The sequence below is a fragment of the Amblyomma americanum genome, chromosome 4 (genome assembly GCF_052857255.1).
Source record: "Amblyomma americanum isolate KBUSLIRL-KWMA chromosome 4, ASM5285725v1, whole genome shotgun sequence".
Taxonomy (NCBI): domain Eukaryota; kingdom Metazoa; phylum Arthropoda; class Arachnida; order Ixodida; family Ixodidae; genus Amblyomma; species Amblyomma americanum.
Window position 1 is genome coordinate 171,361,788 of NC_135500.1, and position 24,251 is coordinate 171,386,038.

General features: G+C 47.6%; 1 protein-coding gene across 1 annotated transcript in view; it reads right to left on the reverse strand.

The window, feature by feature from the left end:
• LOC144128652 (cell adhesion molecule Dscam1-like) overlaps window positions 1-24,251 on the reverse strand; it is a 312,363-nt gene that overhangs the window by 91,302 nt on the left and 196,810 nt on the right. Inside the window, exons 4-6 of the mRNA XM_077662219.1 lie at window positions 21,054-21,206; window positions 13,613-13,906; window positions 5,188-5,454 (exon numbers count right to left, since the gene is read on the reverse strand). Coding sequence (XP_077518345.1) covers window positions 5,188-5,454; window positions 13,613-13,906; window positions 21,054-21,206 — 714 coding nt within the window. The remainder of the gene's footprint in view (window positions 1-5,187; window positions 5,455-13,612; window positions 13,907-21,053; window positions 21,207-24,251) is intronic.

A 24,251-nucleotide genomic window follows, 5' to 3' on the forward strand; every position in this document is an offset into this window, starting at 1 on the left:
ACACAGAGTATCAAGACGTAGCGAAATGGCCGCCCTCGCTCAAAGCCGGATATTCTTTATCTGATTCCATATTTATAGAGGCTGGCACATAGAGCCCTAGTGTTTGCTCACGCCGGCGCTTTTCAGGGGCCCTCTTGAAGCAGAGACCAGTCGCCGACCATTAGCTGCAGTGACGTGAATTTTATATGACGTCTAGGCAGTGATGAAGCCGAGTCTAACAGCCAGCGACGTACCTTCCGGAGCCCGGAGGGAGTGCACCTCAACCAGCGGAAGTAGAGATGAAAGCGTACACGTAGGTATACGGTAAAGTGGAAAGTGCACAGAGTGGTACAGAGCTAAGCTGAGCCTGCAGCCTTCCTTGCTGAGCTTGAGCCGTGCATCATCGGGGAGAAACGTTCTACAGAAAAAGAGAGCCACGTGACTTGGTACTGGGATGAAGAAAGATCACTGCGACCACTGAATAAAAGCAAGGCTTGGAGTGGGAAAACTGTTTTTAAGATAAAGTGGAGTGGTACAAACTGAGAGCATACTATGCCTTTGTGGGAGCGAAAAGTAATGCACGCACGCAGTGAAGAACTAATAACAAGTGATACTTGATAATAGTGATAAAAGTAAGAAATCGTCTACGAAAAAACTCGTTTAGAGAAGCCGTGTTCTAAATAAGAGACGGAGCAAGTTCGTGCTCTCGACAAATTGCTAGTGGTAGACTTTGAGAACATTTTTGTGTGAGAACATTAGAAATGGAAAAAGCGCCTTGAGATCTCGGTGCGTGCGGCCTGACGTGGAAATGTGTAGCAAACCGCGTCGGCAATCGAGTTTTAATTGAAAAGCATACGTTCCTGATTAAAAAAAAAGAAGAAAAATCAGCCATGAATCCAAACGACATCTTTGAAAGCGACGTTGGCTTTCCAGAATAGCGTAATTCACGAATTAAAGCCCGTTGCGGCTTGGTAAGACATAGTTTCATGACACTCAGTCCTCACTCAGTTTCATGACACCCGCTAGTTTTGTTGGAAGCTAGCGACATCGATCGTGATATTTTTTTCCTTCCGCTAGACTAGCAGGAGTTAACACATTTTACTGTAGTGAAGTATGTTCGATTAGCTTTATCAACTACGGTAGAGAGTAACCTTAACTCTCCTCACTTCTGCGAAAAACTTAAAACGCCACGGCATGTGCCTCTTGATAACCGCCCCCAATTAATTTCTGTATTTTTTTCGTGCGTATTGAGGGACGCTGTATCCAGTTTTATGGTGATGGAAATGGCTCCCCCTGGTCCTCCGTCCGACAGCTTGACATCGCACCAGGCTCTTCGAGGAAGCGCAGCAGACTTCCGAGTGACCTCGACAGCCATGGCACCGTCTTTTGCTTGAGCAAGGACATCATTGACGGTGGCTTTTGGTCTGTCCTCAGCGGGGAGGCCAAGAGAAGATTAATTAGAGCCGGATTGCCCTCAAGTGTGCCCACGGTGAAGACCGGTGACCGACGCACGCAATCATCGTCTTCCCTGTGCAACTCGCCGGCAACACAAGGCAGCTTTGATGCAAGCCGCTTATGTGCAGCTTGAGGCTCTCGTATCCTAACGAAATTAAGGACGCCATAGTAAATGCCCACAGAAACAACAAGTCCACCGCGCTGGAGTCACTGACGACCATCACTGAGCTCTGGGGCTTTGCAGTCTGTACACTCATCCCACTCGCAGAAGAGCAACCTTCTAGCGTCATCTTTGATGCCGACGTATACCTGTGTTCCAAGGCGACTGTTTCCCATTGCAAGTGAAGGTAGGCCACTTTTGATTTGCTGTGCGGCCGTTTATACCAAAGCCGCTCAAGTGCACATGTACATTCGTCACTATGGCCATTATGGTCGTCATCGGTCATTATAGTGCAATACTGCAGTAAAATTGCACCAAATATATATATATATATATATATATATATATATATATCTACGAATCCTTCGTCGTTCCTACATGTGGGGAACGCAGCAAAGACCTGGTCAAGATCCGCACCGACCTGACGTACGTTTGCCACGCAGTTCAACCACTTGATAAAGATGAGTACGTATGTATTATTGTCGAAACGAAAAAAAGAAAACTGGAGTTCACAGTGATTTCAGTGTATATTTATTTCTCTTTCAGCTCACTCTGATTGTGGTACGCTGAAGACCATTGTAGAGGCGACCGGTGTTATCAGTGCAATATGCGGCCCTCTCAACGCACATAATTTACTCCGAGGAAGTTCCAGAATGAACGCGAGGGAAATGAATCTGGCATTATTTTCTACTGAGAACGAACTTTGCATTATGATTTACAGCATTCCGAAATCTCCGCTCGAGCTTACAGCACACAGGTTAATCGCTCAGGTCTGTTAAGTGGGAAACATCATGGAAAGAAGGATACTGACGTGTCTCGAGTGGTACCTGGAACGCCATAAAATCTATCCGAATGCAATGGCGGGCTTCCGGTGGCGCCGTTTCTCTACCGACTACGTCATCAGCAAATTGGCAACAGGACTTTGCTGAATACTATCGTGTGAGGCTCGGGTCGCGCTTGCATGCCCTCGAGCCGTTTCTGCAGCAGCGGAAGCTACCAACCGGTCTCCTCCTCTGTGATATATCGCTCCTGGATCGTATGTAGCTGTAAAAATACTGCGGATGTGAATTTGCGGGCGTGGAGATAAAATTCCGAACTTATTTGGCTCCTACCCTCTGTTTGACCTTGAAACAGTATTCTTGGGTGCAGCGCTCCGGCGATTAGATTCCCGTCCCCTAATGGGAGCCAAAGTGACGAGGTCGCTTAAGTAATCTTTAGAGTGGAATGCGACAGCATTGAAAAAAACTGGCTGTTGGGGAAAGGAAATGGCGCAATATCTGTCTCACATATCGCCGGACACCTGAACCGTGCCGTAGGGGAAGGTATAAAGGAGGGACTGAGAGAATAAAGGAAGAAAGAGGTGTCGTATACAGTGGAGGTCTCCGGAATAATTTCGATCAACTGGGGACATTAAACGTGCACTGACATTGCACCGCACACTGGCGCCTTTTGCGTTTCGCCTTGATCGAAACGCGGTTGCCGCGGTCGGGTTCGAATCCAGGTACTCCGGATAAGTAGCCGAGCGCCCTAACCACTGAGCCACTGGAGCGAGTAATTAGAAGCAACATTACTGCTACATGTTTATGTGTCTGGTTCAATTCTGTCATCACATGCGCACTGTTGTCACTGCCATCGTATATTTATTTGCACACATATAATCATGCGCCATGGCCTCGTGACCTTGTGATGTCATCGCCTTCTCGACCAATCAGTTACTTCTGTGACTAACGCAGGAGACAAAGTCTCGTGATGTGAAGTGCCATGGTCGGCAGGTGACACTCTAATTGAATTAAATTAATTTAATTGTCACATGCCACGGTGGGAAGGTTGTTAGGACGTCACAATGTCACGTGACCTCTCTCGACCAATCAGCGACTTTTGTGACAGACGCGGGACGTGAAATCGCATGAAGTCTAATGCCTTCGTATTAAAATCATGGAGCCTTGTTCTCAACCTTCTGGGAACGAAGCCTTCAAAGCGCTTTTCAACTAATTAAAAAGCACTGTAATCGGCACCAGAGTATGAACTCTCTGTGTGCATTCTGTGCTTTCATGGAGTATTGGCTTCCACGGAGACATTCTATATTGTCGTCTGATATCTAATTTCTCTTACTCTTTCTTTCGCCTCCTTCACACCTCTCCCCACGTGCTGAGTAGCAGACAGGGCACTAACTCGCTAACCTCCCTGCCTTTCCATTACGCTGTCCTTCTCTACCCGCAACATGACGCAGTTTTGTTGAATAAACCATCAGAACGCAAAGCCAAATGCTCTTCCATACTCTATTGATCAACGTTGCACGTGGAGAGCACTACGCAATTTTGTCGTTTGAGGAAGAAAAAAAAAACTAGTTTGCGTAATTTCTAGCCAGGAGCAAAAGTAAGGTTGAATAGGCAAAATAATACGAAGCGCATCAGCGTCCATTAGGTTTTTTTTGTGCATTGTACACAGTGAATTTTTAAAATTTTAGCATGCGTTCCAGCAAAGCCTTTAACAAGCAGGGAAACATCCGATCCGTTTGCAAGCAGGGAACAGGCAGAGTACCGGCTCTCCGAACTGCTAGTCTCCTCTTTCCGCCAGAAGTCGGCTTGGGGCCGTTTTTAGATCAGACTCCATTGTTCACATCACCAGATTTCATAAGAAAAAGCTGTGTTTGGTGAATTCGATCCATCCTGAAACGTAAGCATCATATTTCAGGAAGGGAGATGGAGGGAAAGTGCAGGGACACGCGATGTTCTCGCAACTGATTTATTACGAAAAGAAACTAGCCTTTTACACTCGGGGGACAACAACAAAGACACCAACAGGAAGTATTCATCGACTTCACTACCGCCGCCATTTTGTTGTCTGTGAATCATCGCGAAAGGCCGCGCGCATGCTTAATGAGATTATCGCCTCCTGCTCTGGCTTGTACTGCTTAAACAACCACGCTGGACAACAGAACGGCGCCTGTGACGTCACTTGAATAATCCCAATACAGGTTACAATTACCAAGTCTGCTAAACTCTTAAATGTTATAATCTTTGGAGGTAATCAAAAACATTTTTTTTGTGATAGCTCAACCTAACGATGGCTTATACATGTGATACACTTGGCCACTAGATATGACCATCACCTGGCTGGTTGTTTTTATGAATAGTGGTACGAAGCGCAAGAATGGATAATTATACTCAACAAGGTGCGTTGCGCACTCATCTTTATTGTAATCGTCCTCCTAGACCGATGTCCGAGAATCTTCTCACTCCTTTCCAGCCAAAGATTTTCTAGCGCCCGAGAACGCTCGCTGGGACTGACGGGCTCGTGGCTGCGTTAGTAGTTTGTCGGCCATGAAATGGAGACGTCGATGGCTTTGAGTTTGGGCTGTATAAACGGTGAACCTCATGGTCCATGACGGACAGTGTTTAGATAAGAATTTGCGGGAACATCGGGCACTGCGTGTCTCTAAAGCCGCTACTTTATGATCGCTTACCGACTGCGCTGGGGCGAGATTCTGCGAAAATATGCGAGACTCCGCAAGATCTTGCATCTAATTGTCTCTACCTACACACTTTATGTCTAACACCGAATAGCGGACGGAAAACGATTACGCCACTCACCTCCCAGGGTGACCTCAGCGGTGTCCTGCGCCCAGTCGTAGTCGTTGAGCGCGAAACATTGGTACATGCCCTTGTCGTCTCGCAGGACGTTGGGGATGTGCAGCGTCTCCCGGGTGAGCATCTTGACGCGGGAGGAGATCACGGGCTGGCCGTTCTTCAGCCACACCACCGAGGACACCGGGTGGCCTGAGGTGGAGCAGTTGATTGTCACCGAGCCGCCTTCGGTGGCCACCGTGCGCCGGGGGCGCACAGAGGCCGCCAGGGGCGCTGCGAACAAAGCACGGGGCACATCGGTGAATGACTGTCGGAGCTGAACACACGTGATAAAAAAACTGAGGCAGTATTTCGCAACAGTATTTTTGTAGCGATAGCTACACTAAGCCAGCCACTTCGCGAGGTCAGCGTGGCTGCGCGCTGATCCGTGGCACCTCCACTCCGCAAGTTGTGCGCATGCGCGGGGTGACGTCATAACCCGCAGCTGGTGTGCGCGCTGCGCGCCTACATTACGATAGCATTTCGAGCCTTCAGCGTGGCGGCGCCGTGGCCACCGTGGCAGCTGCCAGCGGCGCGGCGCGCCGGCGAATGAGGGAGGAGTGGAGAGGGGGAGAGAGTGAATCCACGTCCAGGGACGAAGATGAAAAAGGAATGCCCAGCGAAAAGCAGCGGAGAAAGACTGACTTTGCAAGTCGACTGAGAGAGTTCCACTCGGCCAGCTGTAGCTATCGCGTCACTCCAGGTTTAAGCTAATCCACAGCCATTTTTTCCCGATTTATTTTTTTGCCTTCCCCCATTGGTAGCGTCCAGCTGTGACGACAGGGCTGATGTCGAGGAAATATTTTCAGTCGTCGGCGACGCTGAGAATTCTGGGGCTGGCCAGTCCAGTGGCATACAAGCAAAATAAAAATAGTAACATACGGCTTCTGTTGTGGTCTCTGTGGATGACTAGTGTGGGCATACCTGTCATAGCTAGCTGGCGATATCGTAAAGAACTGTATCAGAAATAGGATAAAATGTTTTGTCGTAAGGAGAGATTTTTCTGTTCTTCTGCTGTATTTTTCTGTAGTACCAAGAATTCTTAACAATTGCGTCTAGTTCCTTGGCTGCCCCCACGTGGAACATCGCTTTGAACGTTAGAAAATAGCGCGTTGCCATCATCCGTGACTGAGAAAAAAAGAGAATGAGTGAGTGGCTGCCATTGAAGGGCTATAGGCCGCTAGGCTTAGCGACACTGGCTGGGTGCTGTCCCGAAACCCCGAGGAATGGTAGTTACAGAAAATTTTACGTTGTGGATTCTACATTACGGCGGCAAAAAATGAAATAACTTGATTCTGCAACGAAAAGGTGCAGCAGGAAAAAAAAATCGCCAACACTCTGTGGCTCAAGAAAGCCGTAGAGCGTGTGATGGGGTGTTAAGCTGCATTGTTCCGGCATGCAAGATAATCTTTAGAACGCTCTCATTCTTGCCGTGACGGCTCCTGGCCCATCTGCTGTTTCCAAAGACTATGCTTGCGGAGCTGCTAAAAGTTTGGTTTGGTTTGGTTTACGGGGGTTTAACGTCCCAAAGCGACTCAGGCTATGAGGAACGCCGTAGTGAAGGGCTCCGGAAATTTCGACAACCTGGGGCTGTTTAACGTGCACTGACATCGCACAGTACACGGGCCTATAGAATTTCACCTCCATCGAAATTCGCCCGCCGCGGCCGGAATCGAACCCGCGTTTTTCGGGTCAGCAGCCGAGCGCCATAACCACTCAGCCACAGCGATGGTGAGCCGCTGAAAGTATACGCCCTGCTGCATGCACCTGCGTCGTATTGTGAGTCGATTACAACGGCGTGATTTGCGCGTGTGGTAGAATTTGTTCCCTTTGAAATGCATCCTTGATCCCCGTCCACAGCTCCTGCTCGCTAGTGTGCTCGCCTGGCAGCGCTGCATGCTTCGTTGTCGCCACTTGTCGGCCATGGCTGTGTGTCGTGCAGGTTTGCCTGTGCCTTCATTCTATAACTGCAAGTGCTTTTTAATGATGGAACGAAAAAATGAACAAGCAAATTAAAGAAAGGAAAATAGAAAGCATAAATAATGGAAAATAAAATGAATGCTTGAATTAAACAGTTAATACGTTAGAGGGGCCAGTAGGTTTTAAAAATGGTTATAGGTGTTTGACGTATGCACAGAAAGGACTCGCGTGTGAAAAGTGCAGTGCACCTCGAAAGAACACTCCAGTAAAAAAAGAAAAAAAATCGAGTTGGCGTTCAGAACATCCTGCTGGAGTCAAGTGAAAAATACCCAATTGGCTCCAATTGCCCTCTACTGACTAGGTCCGTCCATCCGCCCGTATAGTTGAACTCATATTGCTTGACTGCGTAGCCACATAGTATGTAGCGTGGTGGTCGGCAAAGGCGGCCTAGTTTTGGGCCAGATATTAGGACACTCATCGGTACTGACGCCGGCGCCAATGACATCAAGTGCCGATTGAGGTTGCATACTTGAAGCGCGTGGTTTTGCCTAAAGAAATGGTTGTTCTCAAACACAATCTAATATATTTACTATTGATGAAAACATCGGCAGTTCTACAGGTGCTTTTTCAATCTTTACAGCCGCAAGAGAGGTAATGCCGTCTTGCTTAACTATTAACTTTTATTATCTTAAACTCGTCCAACCTGGCTGCGTCGCTATACAAACGTAGTTCTTGCTAAAAGAGAGAGGGAGAGTGAAGAGGAGGAAAGGCGGGGAGTTTAACCAGGAGGATGTTCCGCTTTGCTACCCTGTGCTGGGAGAAAGTGAGGTGGGTCATAAAGGGAGAAGAGAAAAAAGCGCGAAGGATAGATAAAAAGTGAGGACTTTGCGCGCAGCGCAATCAGTCTGTCACGCAGGCACGACGACTTAATGAAACGGAGCAGTGCCTGACAGCTCTTCGGAGTCGACAATCGGTGCGACCGCCGGCCGATAATCTTCAGGCATAGCGATTGTCTTGCGGAACTAAATGCAGGGAATGCACGGAAAACGTGCTCTATCCTATGCTCACACTAAGGATGTAATGCTGTCAGCCATATACAGATAAGAAAGGAATTATTGTTAGTGAACGCAACGCCAAGCCACAGGCAACACAGCAAAGTTGTTTCACGTCATGGTAGAGGCAGGGTGCAAGTTAGAACTGCAGGTCAAGGTCCGGGGAATGCAGACCTGAGTTGAAAACCGGCTCGAATGCCATGAGTTCTTGTTCGACGTTCAGCCTTAAATGCAGACAGCAGGGTCAGGGCGGGACGTTAACTGCTCTATTCGAAAAGCCACCTTCCTTTGAGCTGTACTGTTCACATTTACCGCTGGCACAAGGCTAACACACCGCTTAGTTTTCTCAGTAAAACCGAACGGAAGACCAGCGCTGTGTCGGCGTTTGTATTCGTTATTCCCTGAACCTTCTAACCCATTTTCGCCCTCGAATTACCAGGAAAAAAAGAAAGGGAAAGTCTAAAACCACAATGTCCATTTCGCTCGGTCGTCGAGAGCTATGCATATATACCGGACTAAAAAGTTCCAACGACGTTCCGATTATTGGCTTTAGGTCTCAAAACGAGTAGTTCACAACCTCCGCTGCGAATATAATTGGGCGTATATTTATTTAAATGCGTTCCCAACAGGCATTACCCTCGAAGCAACCACGCGGGAGCTCCAGAGCCTCTCCTAGAACGCAGTCGGAAAGCCACAAAGAGAACCACAGTCGGCGCTCGCTCGCTCGAGAGGCGCAGTTACTTCGGCGAGAAACGAATGAAAAGTGGATGGCGCCCGGCGCGCGCGCAAGAGTGGCTTTCGCGCGCGGCACACTTGAGCGCCACGGCCGCCGAGGCGGGAATGACTATGCAGTCTCTTTCGCCTTCAGGTCGTCAATCACCTCAAGTGTGCCTGCACTGCTCGCTTTTGCGCGGTCCCCCGGGGGGAAGATTTCGTCGATATGTCGTCGCGAAGAAAGCAACGGCGGGGGCGGCCATCAGGCATGAGGACGAAAGAGAAGCGGGGGCCGGGAAGTTGAGGGAAGAGGCCGTAGGGACGAAAGGGGATAGGAGGCGAGGGGGCGGGGGGGGGGGGGGGGTTACGCCACTAGCTACGAAGAGCGCAAGCCTTACATCGCACCGCCCCGTTACCCGCAAACGCAGATGTGGCGAAACGACCCACTTTAAATTTCAAAGCATCATCGCTTTTTTCCTCCGCGGAATCGCTCACATCATCCGACCTCCGACACATTTCTCCACAGCCCACACCCCTCCTCTGCTCTCTCGGCAGGCTACGTTCCATCTAGTCTTCCTTCTATTCCAGTCATCGTTTTTCTTTTTCTCATCGTTCATTTTTATTTCTCTTTTCCTGCGCTCCTTCTATCGTTCAGTGTTTTCGCTCTTCCGGCCCTTGGCACGTTCCGATCCGTCTGAGCGCAGTTTTTGTTACGACCGCTTTGAATGTGAGCGGGCGCCGTGAAGGCAGTGCGCCTTGTGAAAGTGAAAGAAAAGGGGAAAAGTTGGAATTAAAGCGGATTTCTACTTGGCCGGCCGTTCTCGAAGGTGGTGCATATTTCTGACCCCGCGCCGAATGGCTGGGTGCGCGCGTAAAACGTGAACTCGTAAACAGGCGCCGAGAAAAAGAAAACAAATGAAAAGGGAAAGCGGTTTCCACAGCAGATAAAGCAGGAAAGCTCCGTGAAAGCCTATACGAAAAACGAGTAAAGAAGTATGAAAGATCGGACCAGTATAAAGTGCCTAAATGTAGACACAGGGCGCCCTTTCCACCGGGCCATGACGCAACAGCGAAGAACGCCATCGAGACGTGTTGGTGGGAGGGGGGTAGGCGGGCGCAGTAAACTTTGATGTCTCATCATCGTTTACTGCGGTGGATGACCTTTTACACCCTTTCCGAGCGCCCGCTTTAAAAAAAGAATGCTCAAAACGGAGAGACAGAGAGAGCTGCCGGCGATTCTAAGCTGCACATGCTCGTTATCAAATCGGCAACTTTCTCTTGCGTCAGTTGCGCGTTCGCTTTTTAACGATAATAAGCAGTTCATGATGTGTATAGTTTACTGCCCTATCATGCTAAAGATTTATGTTAAAACGGAGTGCACTACCCCCCCCCCCCCCCCTCCTTCCACATCGACACTACCCACATAGGGGCGCCCCCCTCCATGGCCACGTGATTTTTAACGTTATTCCTAAGCCCAGTGGATGTATTAAAATTGCAGGTTTATTGAGCTGAGCACCATTTGGTGGAAAAAAGATACGAAAATGCTACATTTGCGTTCTTCGTTTCAAATATGTACAGGGTGGATCACAAATACCCACGCCACAGGGTATCTTTCTGGGGCGCTTAGGACACCCCCGAAGCTGATAATCTCTGGAGAGAGAATAATAGTCTCAATCCCTTCTCTGATGGCTTTAGTAGCTTCACAGGGGCCTTAAAGTCCCGACTATATACCGCTATGGGGCAGAAACGTGGATGCTAACGAAAAGGGTTTAATCTAAGTTTAGAACAGCACAGCAAACTTTGGAAAGGGAAATGACAGGTGTAACGCCAAGAAAGAGGAAGTGAGCAGAATAGGTCAGCGAACAAATATGATGGTTCCTCAAAGTAACGAAATGAATTCCAAGAGAGGACAAGCCTAGCAGGGGGCGCCAGATGGCCAAATGGGCGGATGAGATGAAGTTTGCGGGGATGAGGTGACCGCAGCTGGCACGGGACCCGAATAATTGGAGGTATATGGGAGAGGTGTTTGTGGTTCTGTGGATGTAGTTAGGCTGTTGCTGCTGCAGATCATTATGGTACTATTAAAAAGTAGACATCATGGTTTACGAACTTCTGACCAATCCTCTACTTTTGACTTCCCTAGCTCAAGTGTATGTTATCGATAATTGTTAGGTCATCAAAGTGATCTTATTGGCTATCTTTAGGAAGGTGACAAGTTTTATGTGAGGGTACCGTGAAGCAGTTCACTGACATGAACGCAGGGGCTTGTTCTTTACTGAATTGTACATTTAGTTATTGCACATTTAATCAGTTATTTTTTTTATGCGGTGCTCACAAACATTGTTGAATTTATTATGCAAGTTGTGTGATGTCATATTCGCGAGTCGCTGGACAGAAACGAGTCAAAGCAAATATAAATAGAAGTAAGCGCGCAAAGAAAGAAGGAAGCTAGCTAGTGCAAATTCCAAGCTGTTGCTCCGGATATCCAGCTCTACCGTCTATCTTGAAAAATGGGCTCTTTGTAAGCAATTGAACACGTTGGAAACTGAAGGACAAAGCACAAAAGACCTTCACTGCATTGAAGTACATGGTCGGTTAAAGCCGCATGCTAATTTTTTTTTACTCTTATCCGTCCGCACGCTTCTCTCAGCACGGGTCACTCAGATTTTTATCCCGGAAGAAGGAAAGTGCCACATCAATTGATATTTTATAGATTTTCCTTGACTAAACAATAGAAAAGGGGTTAATCGCTATTTCCATTTCTCTTTTAACGCAGGCTGGACCTTAATAACGGATGGTATTTAAGTGAACCGTACATTAAATAATCATCGACAGTCCAACGTGTATGAAAAAACACGTTTTTATCAGACATTTGCGAGGACGTGGTAAAGTAAGACCGAAAACATGTTCTACTTAAGCATATTTACGAGGAGTGCGCCAGTAACAATTTTTTTATTCTAGTGAGCACTGACTACATACTACACATCATTTTGTCTCTTTTTTATGACGTAACACATCCTGAAATGCGAATGGAGCTGGCTTGTATAGTCTGCTGAGAGGATCGCAGTACCGCTTCTCTCCCCCCCCCCCCCCCTTTTTTTTTTGGTCCTAGTTTCAAAGCTGGACCCTAACCGGCACTGTGAAGACAGTGACAAACGAGCTGCTTGTTGGATCCACTTGAACGAAATTCGTATGTCACTGTTTTTTAGCGAGTTGTTTAAAACAGCACATTGCAGGATGATTGAAAAGTCGGAACTGGGAGAACACAAAAGGACAGGCGCACGCGCCAGCAGAATTCGGGCCAACAGCAGCCAAAACAAGCGTGCAGCGGCAGCAGCAGTGTCGACGGCAGCGGGATGCTGCGCAGAACGAGACTAGGCTGAGGCTGATTTGGTGCCAATTTTTGTTATCTTATAATGTATCTGGACACAATAGGCGGCCCTTTTTTGATGTTCAGCAATTTGCATGATTTTATTTTTAAGAGATATTTTAGATTGCCCGAATGATTAAGAGTTTTACGGCCACCCCGTCGCTGGCTGTCATGAGAACGAGTATAGTTTGAGGCTGATTTGGCGCTAATTTTTCTTATGTCTTAATGTACCTGGACACAAGTTGCGCCACATTACTGATTTTTGGCAAGTTGCGTAATTTGATTTCTAAGCGCTTTTATATGATTGGCCGAATGATTCAAAGCTTTACGATCACTCTGTCGCTGACGTGAAAATTTTCCTCCCTTTACTGAGTCCACATAGAGTTCAAGCTCGTATTGCAGACAAGGTACAAACCATGCTGAAGTTTATGACATAAGAACGCTGCATCATCATTCTTGCGTCTCGATTTCCACAAAGCCCGAAATTTTCGCGACATCCGCTCTCCACATATCATTGAGAAAGCGTTCAGGATGTAGACCCCAAACTGAAATGTTAATTTATTAATACGTTAGCATTAGAAGAGCGTGTGCAAGCGAATATGGTGACGGCCGTCACGCATGACATGTGGCGCGTGACGCGCTGCGAACTTTGTGACGTCGTCACAACCTGCCCGTCGAGGCAGATGGCAACCTGCCCACCGGATTGTGAGCAAACTGCCTACTGTGGCAGGTGGCAGTTAATTATTGATTGGTTGCGAGAAGTTTCTCGGGAAGAGAAACCGGTGTCGCACAAGCACCACCGGTGTCGGTGTTCGAAACTGCCACACGCCAGGGCAGGGGCGCATCGCCCAACCGCTGCACCATTGCGCCAGCAGTGGTATAAGGACTCCCAGGCATACATTAATGTAATAGAGATAATTACCAATTCCGCATTTCTGGGCATTAACCCGTTAAGGGTACGAAGCCATACTCTGTGGAGGTGGAGTACAACAGAATTCAACAGCAGCTGAAAATGGTAACGCATTCAGACGATTCACAGAAGATCGCCTTAGATTTAATTTTTTTTTGAGGGGCATGCCGCGTTAGCTTTTAGTCATACCGCCGGTGTGGTGCATTATTCAACAATATTTGCTCAAGACGTTGTTCGAACGGTGCCATTTGGGTTCCTGGAGTTCGCGAGATTACTCCAGCTTGACTTGAAATGAGCGCACGAACCATTTTCCCATGCACGAGATGCATCCCTCACATAATTTGAACGAGAACATGGCGCTTGTTTCGGCGCTTGAAGGGCGTGAAGTTCAGGCAGTCTTTCAGCTTAAAGTGCAGCAGAACTCACCTGTGATTACGAGTTGTGTCTCCATGCGGTCCTCGCCGATGGAGTTGTTGACGACGCAGACGTACTTGCCGGCGTCGGAGACCGAGGCGCGCCTGAAGAGCAGCGTTCCGTCGGCCTGCGACACGCGGCCCGCCGAGTCCAGCGCCACCTGCCAGCCGCCCTCGACGCGGTGCCACGAGTAGGAGGGCACCGGGTAGCCCTGCGCCGCGCACGGGATCTTCACGCTGTCTCCCTGGCGGGCCCGCACCACGGGCCGACGGTCGGTCAGCCTGGGAGCCGTGTTCACGTGCGTGTCTGTCGAGAGGAGGAAGCAAAAGAGAGAGATAGGGAGACAGGAGGAGAGAGAAACAAGTTAATAAGGCACTGCCCAAAATGAACAATGAGCTGGAGGGAAGCCTCAATCAACTAGTCTGCGTTTCGACGAGTAAACCGTTTCAGTTCTGTAAGGCATTGATAAGCTAGCTGGGTCTTAGCACTCGTCACGGCTGGTCAACGGCCGCTTGCTGTGCGATGTCAGTGAAAGTTAAAGAACCCCGGACTGTTTAAATTAGCCTGGTTTCCTTCACTGCAACGTCATTCATATCCTACCTGCCCAATCTGGACGTTAAACCCTACATACAATCAAAGCTCTTAGATAATAACAAAGAGCTCTGCATACCGTAACACCAGGATGGTCTTGGCGAGTAATCTTGCAGTACCTCAATGACTGAAAATCAAATAGCACACTTTTTTTTTACTACCACGTTAGTTGGCCACGTCTGACGTGCATCTTATTGATACCCTATCGAAAATCAAAGGTAAAAACAGACCTAAGAGGGTCATATACGCGCTGAATTGATAACCAAAAGCTTGTTAGTCCAAGACATTTACCTATACGTATATTACGCTAGCTCCCTCTAAAAATTAAAACAAAAATTCCCAACTGACATCGCCTAAGGCACAGCGGGTTTAAATCAATCAGAAATTACCAAACAGGGGCAAAGCCAGATAGAATTTTTCTATAGCATAAAAAGAAAAAAATAGAGGGAACTATATATAAGGGAAGGAAAATTTAGCCCGTTGTGATCGAAAGTCTGCAGAGCTGACATTCGGGAGCTTCATGGGATGAAGTGGCTGTGAATGGCGCAACATGGACCCTTGGCGAACATTGGGAGAGGCCTCTCTTCCTGTGAACTCCATCTCGTTGATGATGATGATAACCATGAGTGTGCCGTGCACATGCTAGCTATTTTTAACACCTACCTTGAGACGCTGAAAACATCGACAACCTTTGTCTTTAAAAGCCTGCGACTTTCGCACAGCCGTCTGAAGCCTTTTCTCGCGTTTGCGCACATCGACCGGAGGTTGCTCATCGCCAGCAAAAAAGAAGCCTCCCAACCACCAGCCGAGCAATGTGGGCGCGCAGTAGAAGATGTCTCCGATCCCGGCCCGCTGATCAATACCAGCCTCTGCTCGAGCTGCCTGAGCAAGCAAACAAACCGGAAGCGTCTGGCAGTGCTCGCCTGGAGCGCTAATTACCACGTCCCCTCAAGGGTTGCGATGATCAGCAGTCGCACCCGTACTAAACTACAACTTCCGCGTTCAGCTGCTAACAGCACTAACCAATCAAAAGCAAGGTGTGCTAACAAGGGGATTACACAAATACGCGTCGCATGCAGTGTGCTCTTCATTAGGACTCGGGTTTGGAAAAAAAAAAACAGCTGCTGCGCTGATGAAAAAGGCAACGTTGTGAGGGCGTATAGAATTTTGTCTCACGCAATAAATCTTACTTTGCGCGTAACACGTTCAATAAACCGGCCATAAGAATTTAAAGCTATTGAATTGCCAGGACATATCAAATGTGTCTTAAAACCTCGCGTGAAGCAATTATCAGCCGGCTTGCGAAGGATAGATTTACGATCACCTGAAACTTACGCAGTGATGTTGCCTAATATACTCTGAATTATAGTCGTTCTGACGTGTTCTTAAAAAGGCTAGCAGAGCGATGAGATTACGAGATCATTGGGCTTGGCAAATATCAGCCACCCCCCCCCCCCCCCCGGGCGGCAGCCAATTAGGGGCACCGAGAAATGTGCTATATTGAAACTAAGCCCTCGTGCTCCTAATACTTTAAATCTGAGCAATTTTAGTTTTCGGGCTTGTTGGTTCATAGTTTCGAAATGACGAATTCAGCGCAGGTTTCTTTTGATCTCAAAGCAGCGCGGTTTTCCACTATGAAGAAACACCAACTAGGCCCCTTTCTTGCGTTAATGACAGAGGGTCAGAAAGGGAAAGGAGATTAAGCAAGTCCATGTCCAAAACTGTAAGATACTGTAATAGAAATATTGAAGCTAATGGTCTATTCTTCTGATATGTAGCAAAATCTTTATTTTGAAGTGTTTCCATCGATCGCATCCAACACTTTGAACTGCCACAGAAAACCAACGGGAAGGCTTCTGACGATAGCAAAAACGTTAACAGAAAAAGAAATGCAAGACTGCCGTCGCATGATCTGTGGTTATATTGATAGTTATTGTGAAATCTTACATTATATAAAAAAAGATGTGTTCATAAAGATGTGTGCTTATATTGATTGTTATTGTGAAATCTTACATTATATAAAAAAGATGTGTTCATAAACGGTGTCCCGCTCAGAAATGCTTTTATCCTAAATTGTTGGGTATGGTCTGGCACAGGGGGCCATGGCTGCTCGTAGGATGGAAATAACTGGGGATAAATGAATGAAATTTGCCTTAAAGTTGACTTCATCATGCTAGTAATGGAGGGGGGGGGGGGGTCTTGAATTACTACACTTTCTTTTTGCGTGCGGTTCTTAAGTACTAATCTGAATTTATCGGCTTGAACTGACTTGATTCTAACAGCCCAACAGCCTGGGGAGGCAACAACATTTTACAATAGATAGTGAGGTTTCGGTAGTTTTGATGGTGTGCATCTACAGAGGCAAAGTGGTGATCACAGACGCGGAAACTAACGAGGAGAATAAGAACGACATAGATTGCTCTTTACAGGCGCTCTCAGGTTACGTACAGTAGCTTACTGCTATGCTCTCACTATCTATCGTAGAATGTTACTGCCTTCCGAGGCGGTTGGATATTAGACTATCAAAGCCAGTTCAAGCCGATAAATTAGTAGAGTAGATTAGAGTAGATGCCGTGGTGTCCGGCAAAGGAAAGGCTTCGGGCCACCGGGTGTAGCGGTCGACACACTTGGTAATGTAGCGGAAGCCTCGTGCTGGAGGAAGACGGCCAACAATGCCGACATGAACATGGTCGAAGCCACAGTTGGAAAACTGGAAATGTTGGTTCTAACCTAAAGGCGACCCCGTGTGGCGCTTCTGTTTCGCACGCTGGCAGTTCAAGCACTCGCGAGCTCAGCGACGCGCATTTCGGTTGACGCGCATTTCGGTTGACGCTTAGCCAGACGAATTTCGACGTCACGGGCCGCTGAGTAGCACGAATGCCTGCATGGCTAGCGTTGTGCAGCTGTTCGAAGACTTGGCGGAGGAAAGTGGTAGGAACGAAATGACGAGAAGAACCGCTGGGGCGTTGCTGTCCGAGCAGAAGGGCAGAGGCAACGGCGACATGGACAGGGAGCCAGGGTGGCCTGGAGGGCTTGGAGCTCGATTTTCCGTGGCAGGAACTCACAGGCTAACGAAATATCTGGAATTAAATTGAGGACAGCGCTGCGAGCGATGGACAGAAAAGGACAAGGGTGTAACAAGAAGGGACGGAAAGAGAGCAGATCGAATCAGTGAACAAACTCGATTTGGCGACATCCTATACGAATGAAGAGGAGGAAACTGACATCGGTGGGATGGCGAACAGAGCGCTAGAGCGTCAGTTGGTGTAACAGAATAAATGCCATGGGATGGAAAACGCAGCTGTGGGCGGAAGAAAGTCAGGAAGGGAGATGAGATTGGAGATTAGCCTGGATAAAATGGCCGCAGCTTAATGCGTGACAGGCCCAATTGAACCTCAATGGTCGAGGTCTTTGCCCTGCAGTGGAGCAAGTGAGGATTATGATGATAACGTGGTGATAACGATTTATGTTCAGTACAAAGTAAGGGGGCGAATTGGAGGTAACAAGAATAAATGGCATGAATGCTGCAGAGGGAAATCCAGAGTATATGCGAGGCGTGAATGAGTTCAACCTCAATATCGGATCCACCATCACGTTTCTGTTGACAGAATGGAATGATGGCATGCAGCTGCAGTGGCAATCTGCGTCTTACCATCCCACGATGAAGCACGGTGCATTAAAAGCGCTACCGGTTAAATCAGCACATAGGGAAGAGAAGAGGCATCGAGCTAAGACAAATCGGCGAAAAGCGAGCAGGAGCGTTAAAAAAAATGTGAAATTGTTTTGAAACCGCATTTTTGTATCTGCACAAACAACTAATCCTTCAGCGCTTGCATCTATTCTATTCTTACCCTTGTTTTCTTTTCCTTCTAATCAACGCTCTCGGCGTGAAATCTTTTTGAGAAGTAACTAAAGGCATAAGCAGTGACTGAAAGTCTGTAATGACTGCCATACCAGAACGAAAATTGACTTGTCGTAATAAGCGCATGTAGTTTCTATTTGCTTGATTTCTCCACGCGGTAGTAACGTCACAGCTGCAAAGTGCTTTTATATAAAAAACAAACAAACAAAGCTTGTTGATTATAAGAAAAAAATTACTAGTGAAACTGCGAAATAACGTGCACATTTCACTGATTTCAGGCAGCATGAAGGTGGCGGAAATAGGTTCTGCAAGAGAAGGGTTTCGTAATGAATATTTACCGAATACCCTCCCCAACACGCATCAAGCTTTATTGGGGCTCAGAGCGCGTTAATAAGCTGGAGTGAAGAGATAGCAGAACAGTTTTTGCAATCCCCAGCAGAGGAGACTGACTCAGTTTTTCGCTTATTTTATTTCCACGAAGCGTTTCGCACCTTCCCCCTCTTCCTATCCTCTCCACTCGTACTCCTCCACAAGCAGAGATAGCGGCGGATCGATAGAGGCACTCGCAATATGCCCGGACGACCCACACGACGGTTTTCATTCGAACTATAACGAGGGAAACAACACTCTCGAAGCATATTCAAAGTCTGAATGCGGGGCTCCCCGTTATCAGCCCAAATGATCTCCAATTTCGAGAGCGAAAGCACTGAAAACGCAACACCAAGAAAAGGAGGCAGCCAAAGTGTAACGTTAGCTCGTACCAGACTACGGTACAGCGAAAGTTTCGCGCATGTTCTAATACAAAAAGAAAACCGCAGCCTGGTAGCCAGGGTCGTTAAGCCTGCTATACCGCAGGCTCTCTCGATGCGGGCGCCAAAAATCTAACCCGAGATTTATGCATTCATATTCCCAGATGCCCGGCGAAACAGCTCCACTGGTCTTTTTTTGTTTTCAGTTCTGTGCACAGATATTTTTCTTTTGCGCCATCAGAACGCGTCGAGAGGAATGCATAAAGGCGTTGTCGGCTAGCGGAAACAAATAATAAAAAAATCTAACCAGGAACTTTGATCTATAGCAAGGAAAGCACGCAAATGAGCATAACCGAGTGGCGAACAATGACACGCATAACACTGATGATGCCTCTTTGAATAATGGGTTCGGAGAAAGAAAAAAGATAGGAAAAACAAAACAAAAGAGACTGCGGAAAGGAGTCGTCGCAGCCGGAAAGCATTTCATTTCTGCGTTTTTGCTCTTTAATTTTTGGGAGGGATGGAGGAGGGCGGCGGAGGTGATGAGGGCCAATAGCGTCAAAAAGCAGGCGCGGTGGAGGTGAGGGAAACAAAAGCTGCTTGCGTGAGCACAGAAGTAATCTGCATATTTCGCGAATGAAAATTTGCATCCTGGCAGGAAGGCGGGCCGGCAGGTTTGTAGCGGCAGCCGTGCTTCGTAAAAGTGAACGACAGAACAGAGAGAGAGAGAAAGGAAGAAAGAGATTTGGCAGCGAGAGGAAGTCCTATTACATCGCGGGCCGCACTTTTTGTTTCCGTCGTCGCTGATGATCATTACCGGTTCGACAGGGCTGATGCTCGTGTTCGCACGAGAGACGCCCACCCACCCCTCTTCCTCTTAAGCGTGCCTACAGCATCCTCCTCACCACGACAAGGACGGGGATGGCTCCGGAGCAAAATCAATTTGGTAGCGACTGTGGCGCGGCTGGAGAGCGTGCGGCTTTGCGCGCGGCCTCGGTACTCGTCTGGACTGTGCGATGCGAAACGAAAAGAGAGATAGAAGGAAGGAGAAAGAGATGAGAAGAAAGCAGAGGGGCACTGTGGAAGAGGGAGAGAGGCGGTGGCACCGGTCGCCGCCTGCTCCGCCAATTTCCCCAGAGACTGACCCGGGCCTCGGCGAGTTAGCAGCGCTCACCCGAATTTGCATGAAGCTGCCCTCATGAAGTCCCACACAGGCGCGCGCTCACGCCCTCTTCATCTGTTGCTGCTACTGGCGGTGGTGCCGGCCGATAAACGCCGGGATTAGCACCGCCGGCGATAATAAATGGCGCCACTGCTCGGACGGAGGCAAAACAACGAGCGAGCTACTGCGCACAGCGATCCCCTGATGGCGCGATGAAATGCCGCCGCCGCCCCCGCCGCTAATGACGCCAGGGGCCGTGGCTTATACGTTTCGCGAGAGTGTCATATGCGCCGAATGTTTGTTCGATACGGCTGGGAATGTGGAAGAGGCGGAATGCTCGCACCGCGAGGTAACTGGAGCGCTCGAACCGAACGTCCTTTGGAGAATTTGGAGCGGATTGGGGACATATTGCGGAGAGAATGCCGATTGCGGCGACATTACAAGTCAGAAAGCTTTTGCTTATTATTTAAAGCCGGAAGTTATGAGAAAATACAACCGGGGTGTTTCTGCGGAACCAAAATGGGACTGACAGGTTTTTATGCGGACCATCTGACACACAAGTATTTTCGTATATTATAAATTAGCCAGATAAACATGCAGGACTACGTAATCATCCATTCACTATGAAGAAAAGCAAAATTGAAAATTTTTAACTGGGTATTGTCAGCGCATTCTGACAGGAGGATACATGGTCGCCGAAAAGAAACTAATGGCATTAAGGAACTAATGGTGAGCATTAAGTCGCCCAAAATTTGTCTGGAATCCTGTGGGTGCCTTGCGGACGCAGAGAGCCTGAACAGTGCCGTGTATGCAATATTCTCCGCAGTCTCCGTTTGAAGCAGCTAGCTCAGAACAAAACAAAAACTTAAGGAGAGTGGAATAAAAATATTTAAATATATGGGGCGTGCTCTCGACATCTGGTTTTAGTATCTCTACTCTTTTGACGCTGCTTGATGGCCACAGCAAAGGCTGGGTAATTTCAAGTTTACTGGCGGGAAGCGTCTGTGGGCTCCTTGTACAGCCGCGACAGGTCGAAAATCTGACAAGTCTGCTGCGGGGTGTTTCGAAAACGTCTAAAAGACAACTCACCGATAATGATGAGCCTGGCCACCGTTGAACTCCTGAACGCCTTGCCGGTGAGCCTATGTTTGACCTGGCAGTAGTACTTGCGGTGACTGTCAGTGTCAGGGTCCACTTTGCGGACGTGGAGCTCTCCGGATGGGAACACCGTGAAGCGCCCGCCTGGGTGACGAAATGATTCCAGTTTGAAAAAGCAACAAAAAGAGGGAAGCAACGCTATCTAATAAAATAAATAGAGATTGAGCATTTTGATGTCGCACAGAAAGCTTGAGGGAATTCAGAATAGCTAGCAGAGATTGGCTTCAAATTCAGAAGTTCTTTGCTTCGTTGAAGCCTACTGATGCAGAAACGGTACGTGGAGACGTCATGCAGATGACTGTCGACAAAGGGTAAAAAAGAATGATTGAGTATGCTTAAGTTATGCTTTGTAAGTCACGAAACTCGGCGAAACCAATCGTAAGCGTCACCTTTTTAATGTCTATTTCTGTTTCACCTCTTCTTTAATCCATCCCTTCACAGGTATTGTCCAGGGGCCGTATTCTATAAGCTGTCCATTTTTCGTTGTCCATATCGCGTTCACTTGGTCCTCTGTCAGTGGTCACTCAGATATACCCGCGGCTTTCATACGTCTGTGGGAAGTGGCTTAGCCATCAGGTGGCTGGCGACCGGGCCTTACTAATGGCTGAAATTGGATGCAATATGTCGCCAGTGGCGAGGCCTGTCGTCAACCGAGCAATAGACGGGTCGCTAGCCACGGATGTTTGAAAGCCCCGGGTATATCTGAGTGACCACTGGCAGAAGAACAAATGGACGCAAAATAGGCAGCGGAAGATGAACAGCTCATAGAATACGGCCGCAGGTGTTTACCTAAAAGTAGTGAGAAAAGGCTTTGTCGCACCTTTGTAAAACTACACATATCCCCTACGTAGACGTTCCAAGAGTCCTGGTTAAGTGTTTAGAAGCGTTTTGCGAAGACTTCCGACTGCTTGACCCACCTTATGGCAAAGACTTTGTTGAAGAACGCAAAAGACGAAGGTTTTTCGCAAGCACACACAGAAAGTCCGAGGCGGGGGGAAGAGTACATTTATCGAACAATTACTTGACACTGTTTAGAATGAGAGTACTTGCATACCTTCCTCGTTTAAACATAGTGGGTACCTGTCAAAACGGTCGATTTTTGAGAAATTGCGTTACCAACAATAAGAGCCAGTAAACATCCCCAGAAAACAGGGTGGTGACAGGAGCGCCATTCTGAGGCATGGGTTGAATTTAGCAACACAAAAATAGCTTTTAGGAAAACAGCATGTTCGCATTTTTAGGGCATGAAATCATCTAATACTTCTACTAAGCATCTAAGTCTTAGGATAAAATTCTAAATCGACTCTGGCATCGAGGCACTCAAACTGGTGTGATATCGCAGCTGCGCTCAGAACCTGGATGCTAACGCCAAAAGTGCGAACTGAAGGTCAAGAATGCATTTATGCAATAATAAAAAACAATAAAAAGTTCATACTTGTTTTTTCGAATAAAAGTTTTTATGCTGCCAGTACTAGTTGACCTGGGCCTCATCTAGTTCACGGCAGTAGTGTGAATGCAAAACTTGGAGAAGACAAACTGTCTGACGAAGCGAAATCTCTTACTCTGTCACTCACACACTGGTTAAGTTTCTCTATTCACAAGCAAATATCTGACATAGGTATGAAAATTTCCGACAGTGTTTGCTGAATGTAATTATTGCTTGCAAACAGGTGGCATTCTTTCTGCTGAAGGCTGGTGTTTGCTGAAGAAGGTAGTGCTAGCCACGCCATCTAAAGTGGGGACTGGCAGCGCTACGGACGCACCCTAGTAACAAGGTCATGTGCATGTCCACTCTTGTATTAATGCTCCCAGAAAGAACTACAAGAGAAGCTCGCCAAGCACACTTCTAACAAGTGGAAGATAATAACGTTTCGAATTCAGGCTCTAATCGAGGCTGGTGGGGGCAGTTCGCTGCCAGTGGTGAAGTAATGTCTACTGGGTTCTCAGGTAAAATGTAACCAGCTAATGCTAACGGTGAAGTGACGCAACATTTCAATCACGTAGCGTCATAACGCCATCAGCTCACATTAAAGGCTCGTAAGCTTTCACGTCTAAAGGGAGAAATGTAAGACGCAAGGTGTTCTATCCCGGCACTTCATAGGCGCTTCTTCGGGCAAAAAACAAAACAAAACAAAAACGAGAGGCTCGCACCATTCCATTAGAAAGTCGTGACGGGATAATGAATGGTGATGAGATTGCGCAGATTGCGAGCCACAGAAATGGCACCTGGAGTGATTCGCGTCTAGGCACCGCGGCTCCGTTGCTTCAAAAGCGCCGCCTAACGCGCCGAGCGCAGAGCACTTAGCGAAGCGAAGAACAGAAGGGCCCATTAGGCGGTACGCTGTCATCAAGCGTGTTTCGAAAAAGATTACGCGATCACAAACACGTGAGCTGAAACTAGCGCCTCAGAGACGGACAACTGTTTCATGGAGGCTGGTCACATTAAACGGCTTTCGCTTTCTATTGACGCCTTTCACTTTAAAAGAGGGTGGTGCGCCGTTTCCCAGGAAAAAAAAAAGTCTTGTCCAAAAAAAATATGGCGCCTGATGATGAACAGAAAGATGCTTTCATACTAACGTAGGGTACTGTACTCTGTGTGAAGCTGCGGGGCAAGAAAAAAAAGCTCTCATTAGTGCAACCTCAGTAATACTTTTCCACCACCCTTCCCTGCTGCCACAGTTACAGCACATATACCTATTTCGGGGAATAGGAAACCACAAAAGGTCACGGCACCTGTAACTATAATTTCTGGACCTACTCGAAACCGGAGACAATGTACTGCGATAAAGAGTCCAAAGCACTAAATTTATCACCAAAGAGCTCATTAAGAAAATAAAGATGCTTAGCTTCAGCAAATTACGTACAGCATGAAATGTCTGACAATTAAAGAAAGCAGTATGAACGTCAACGAACTGGTAAGGAATGATGCAGATAACGAGTCATTTCGCGGGGCTGAAATCATCCTAGAAAGCAGTGAATAAAAACAAAATTCTGACAATGTCGCGCTTTCAGTTTGATTGCGTCTAGGCAGAAGAGTTATTAGTACCCTCAAGAGTGTGGCAGTTCGGGCTAGTCGGTAACCTGTCAACATTCCCCAACACGCGCGCGCACACACACACACACACACAC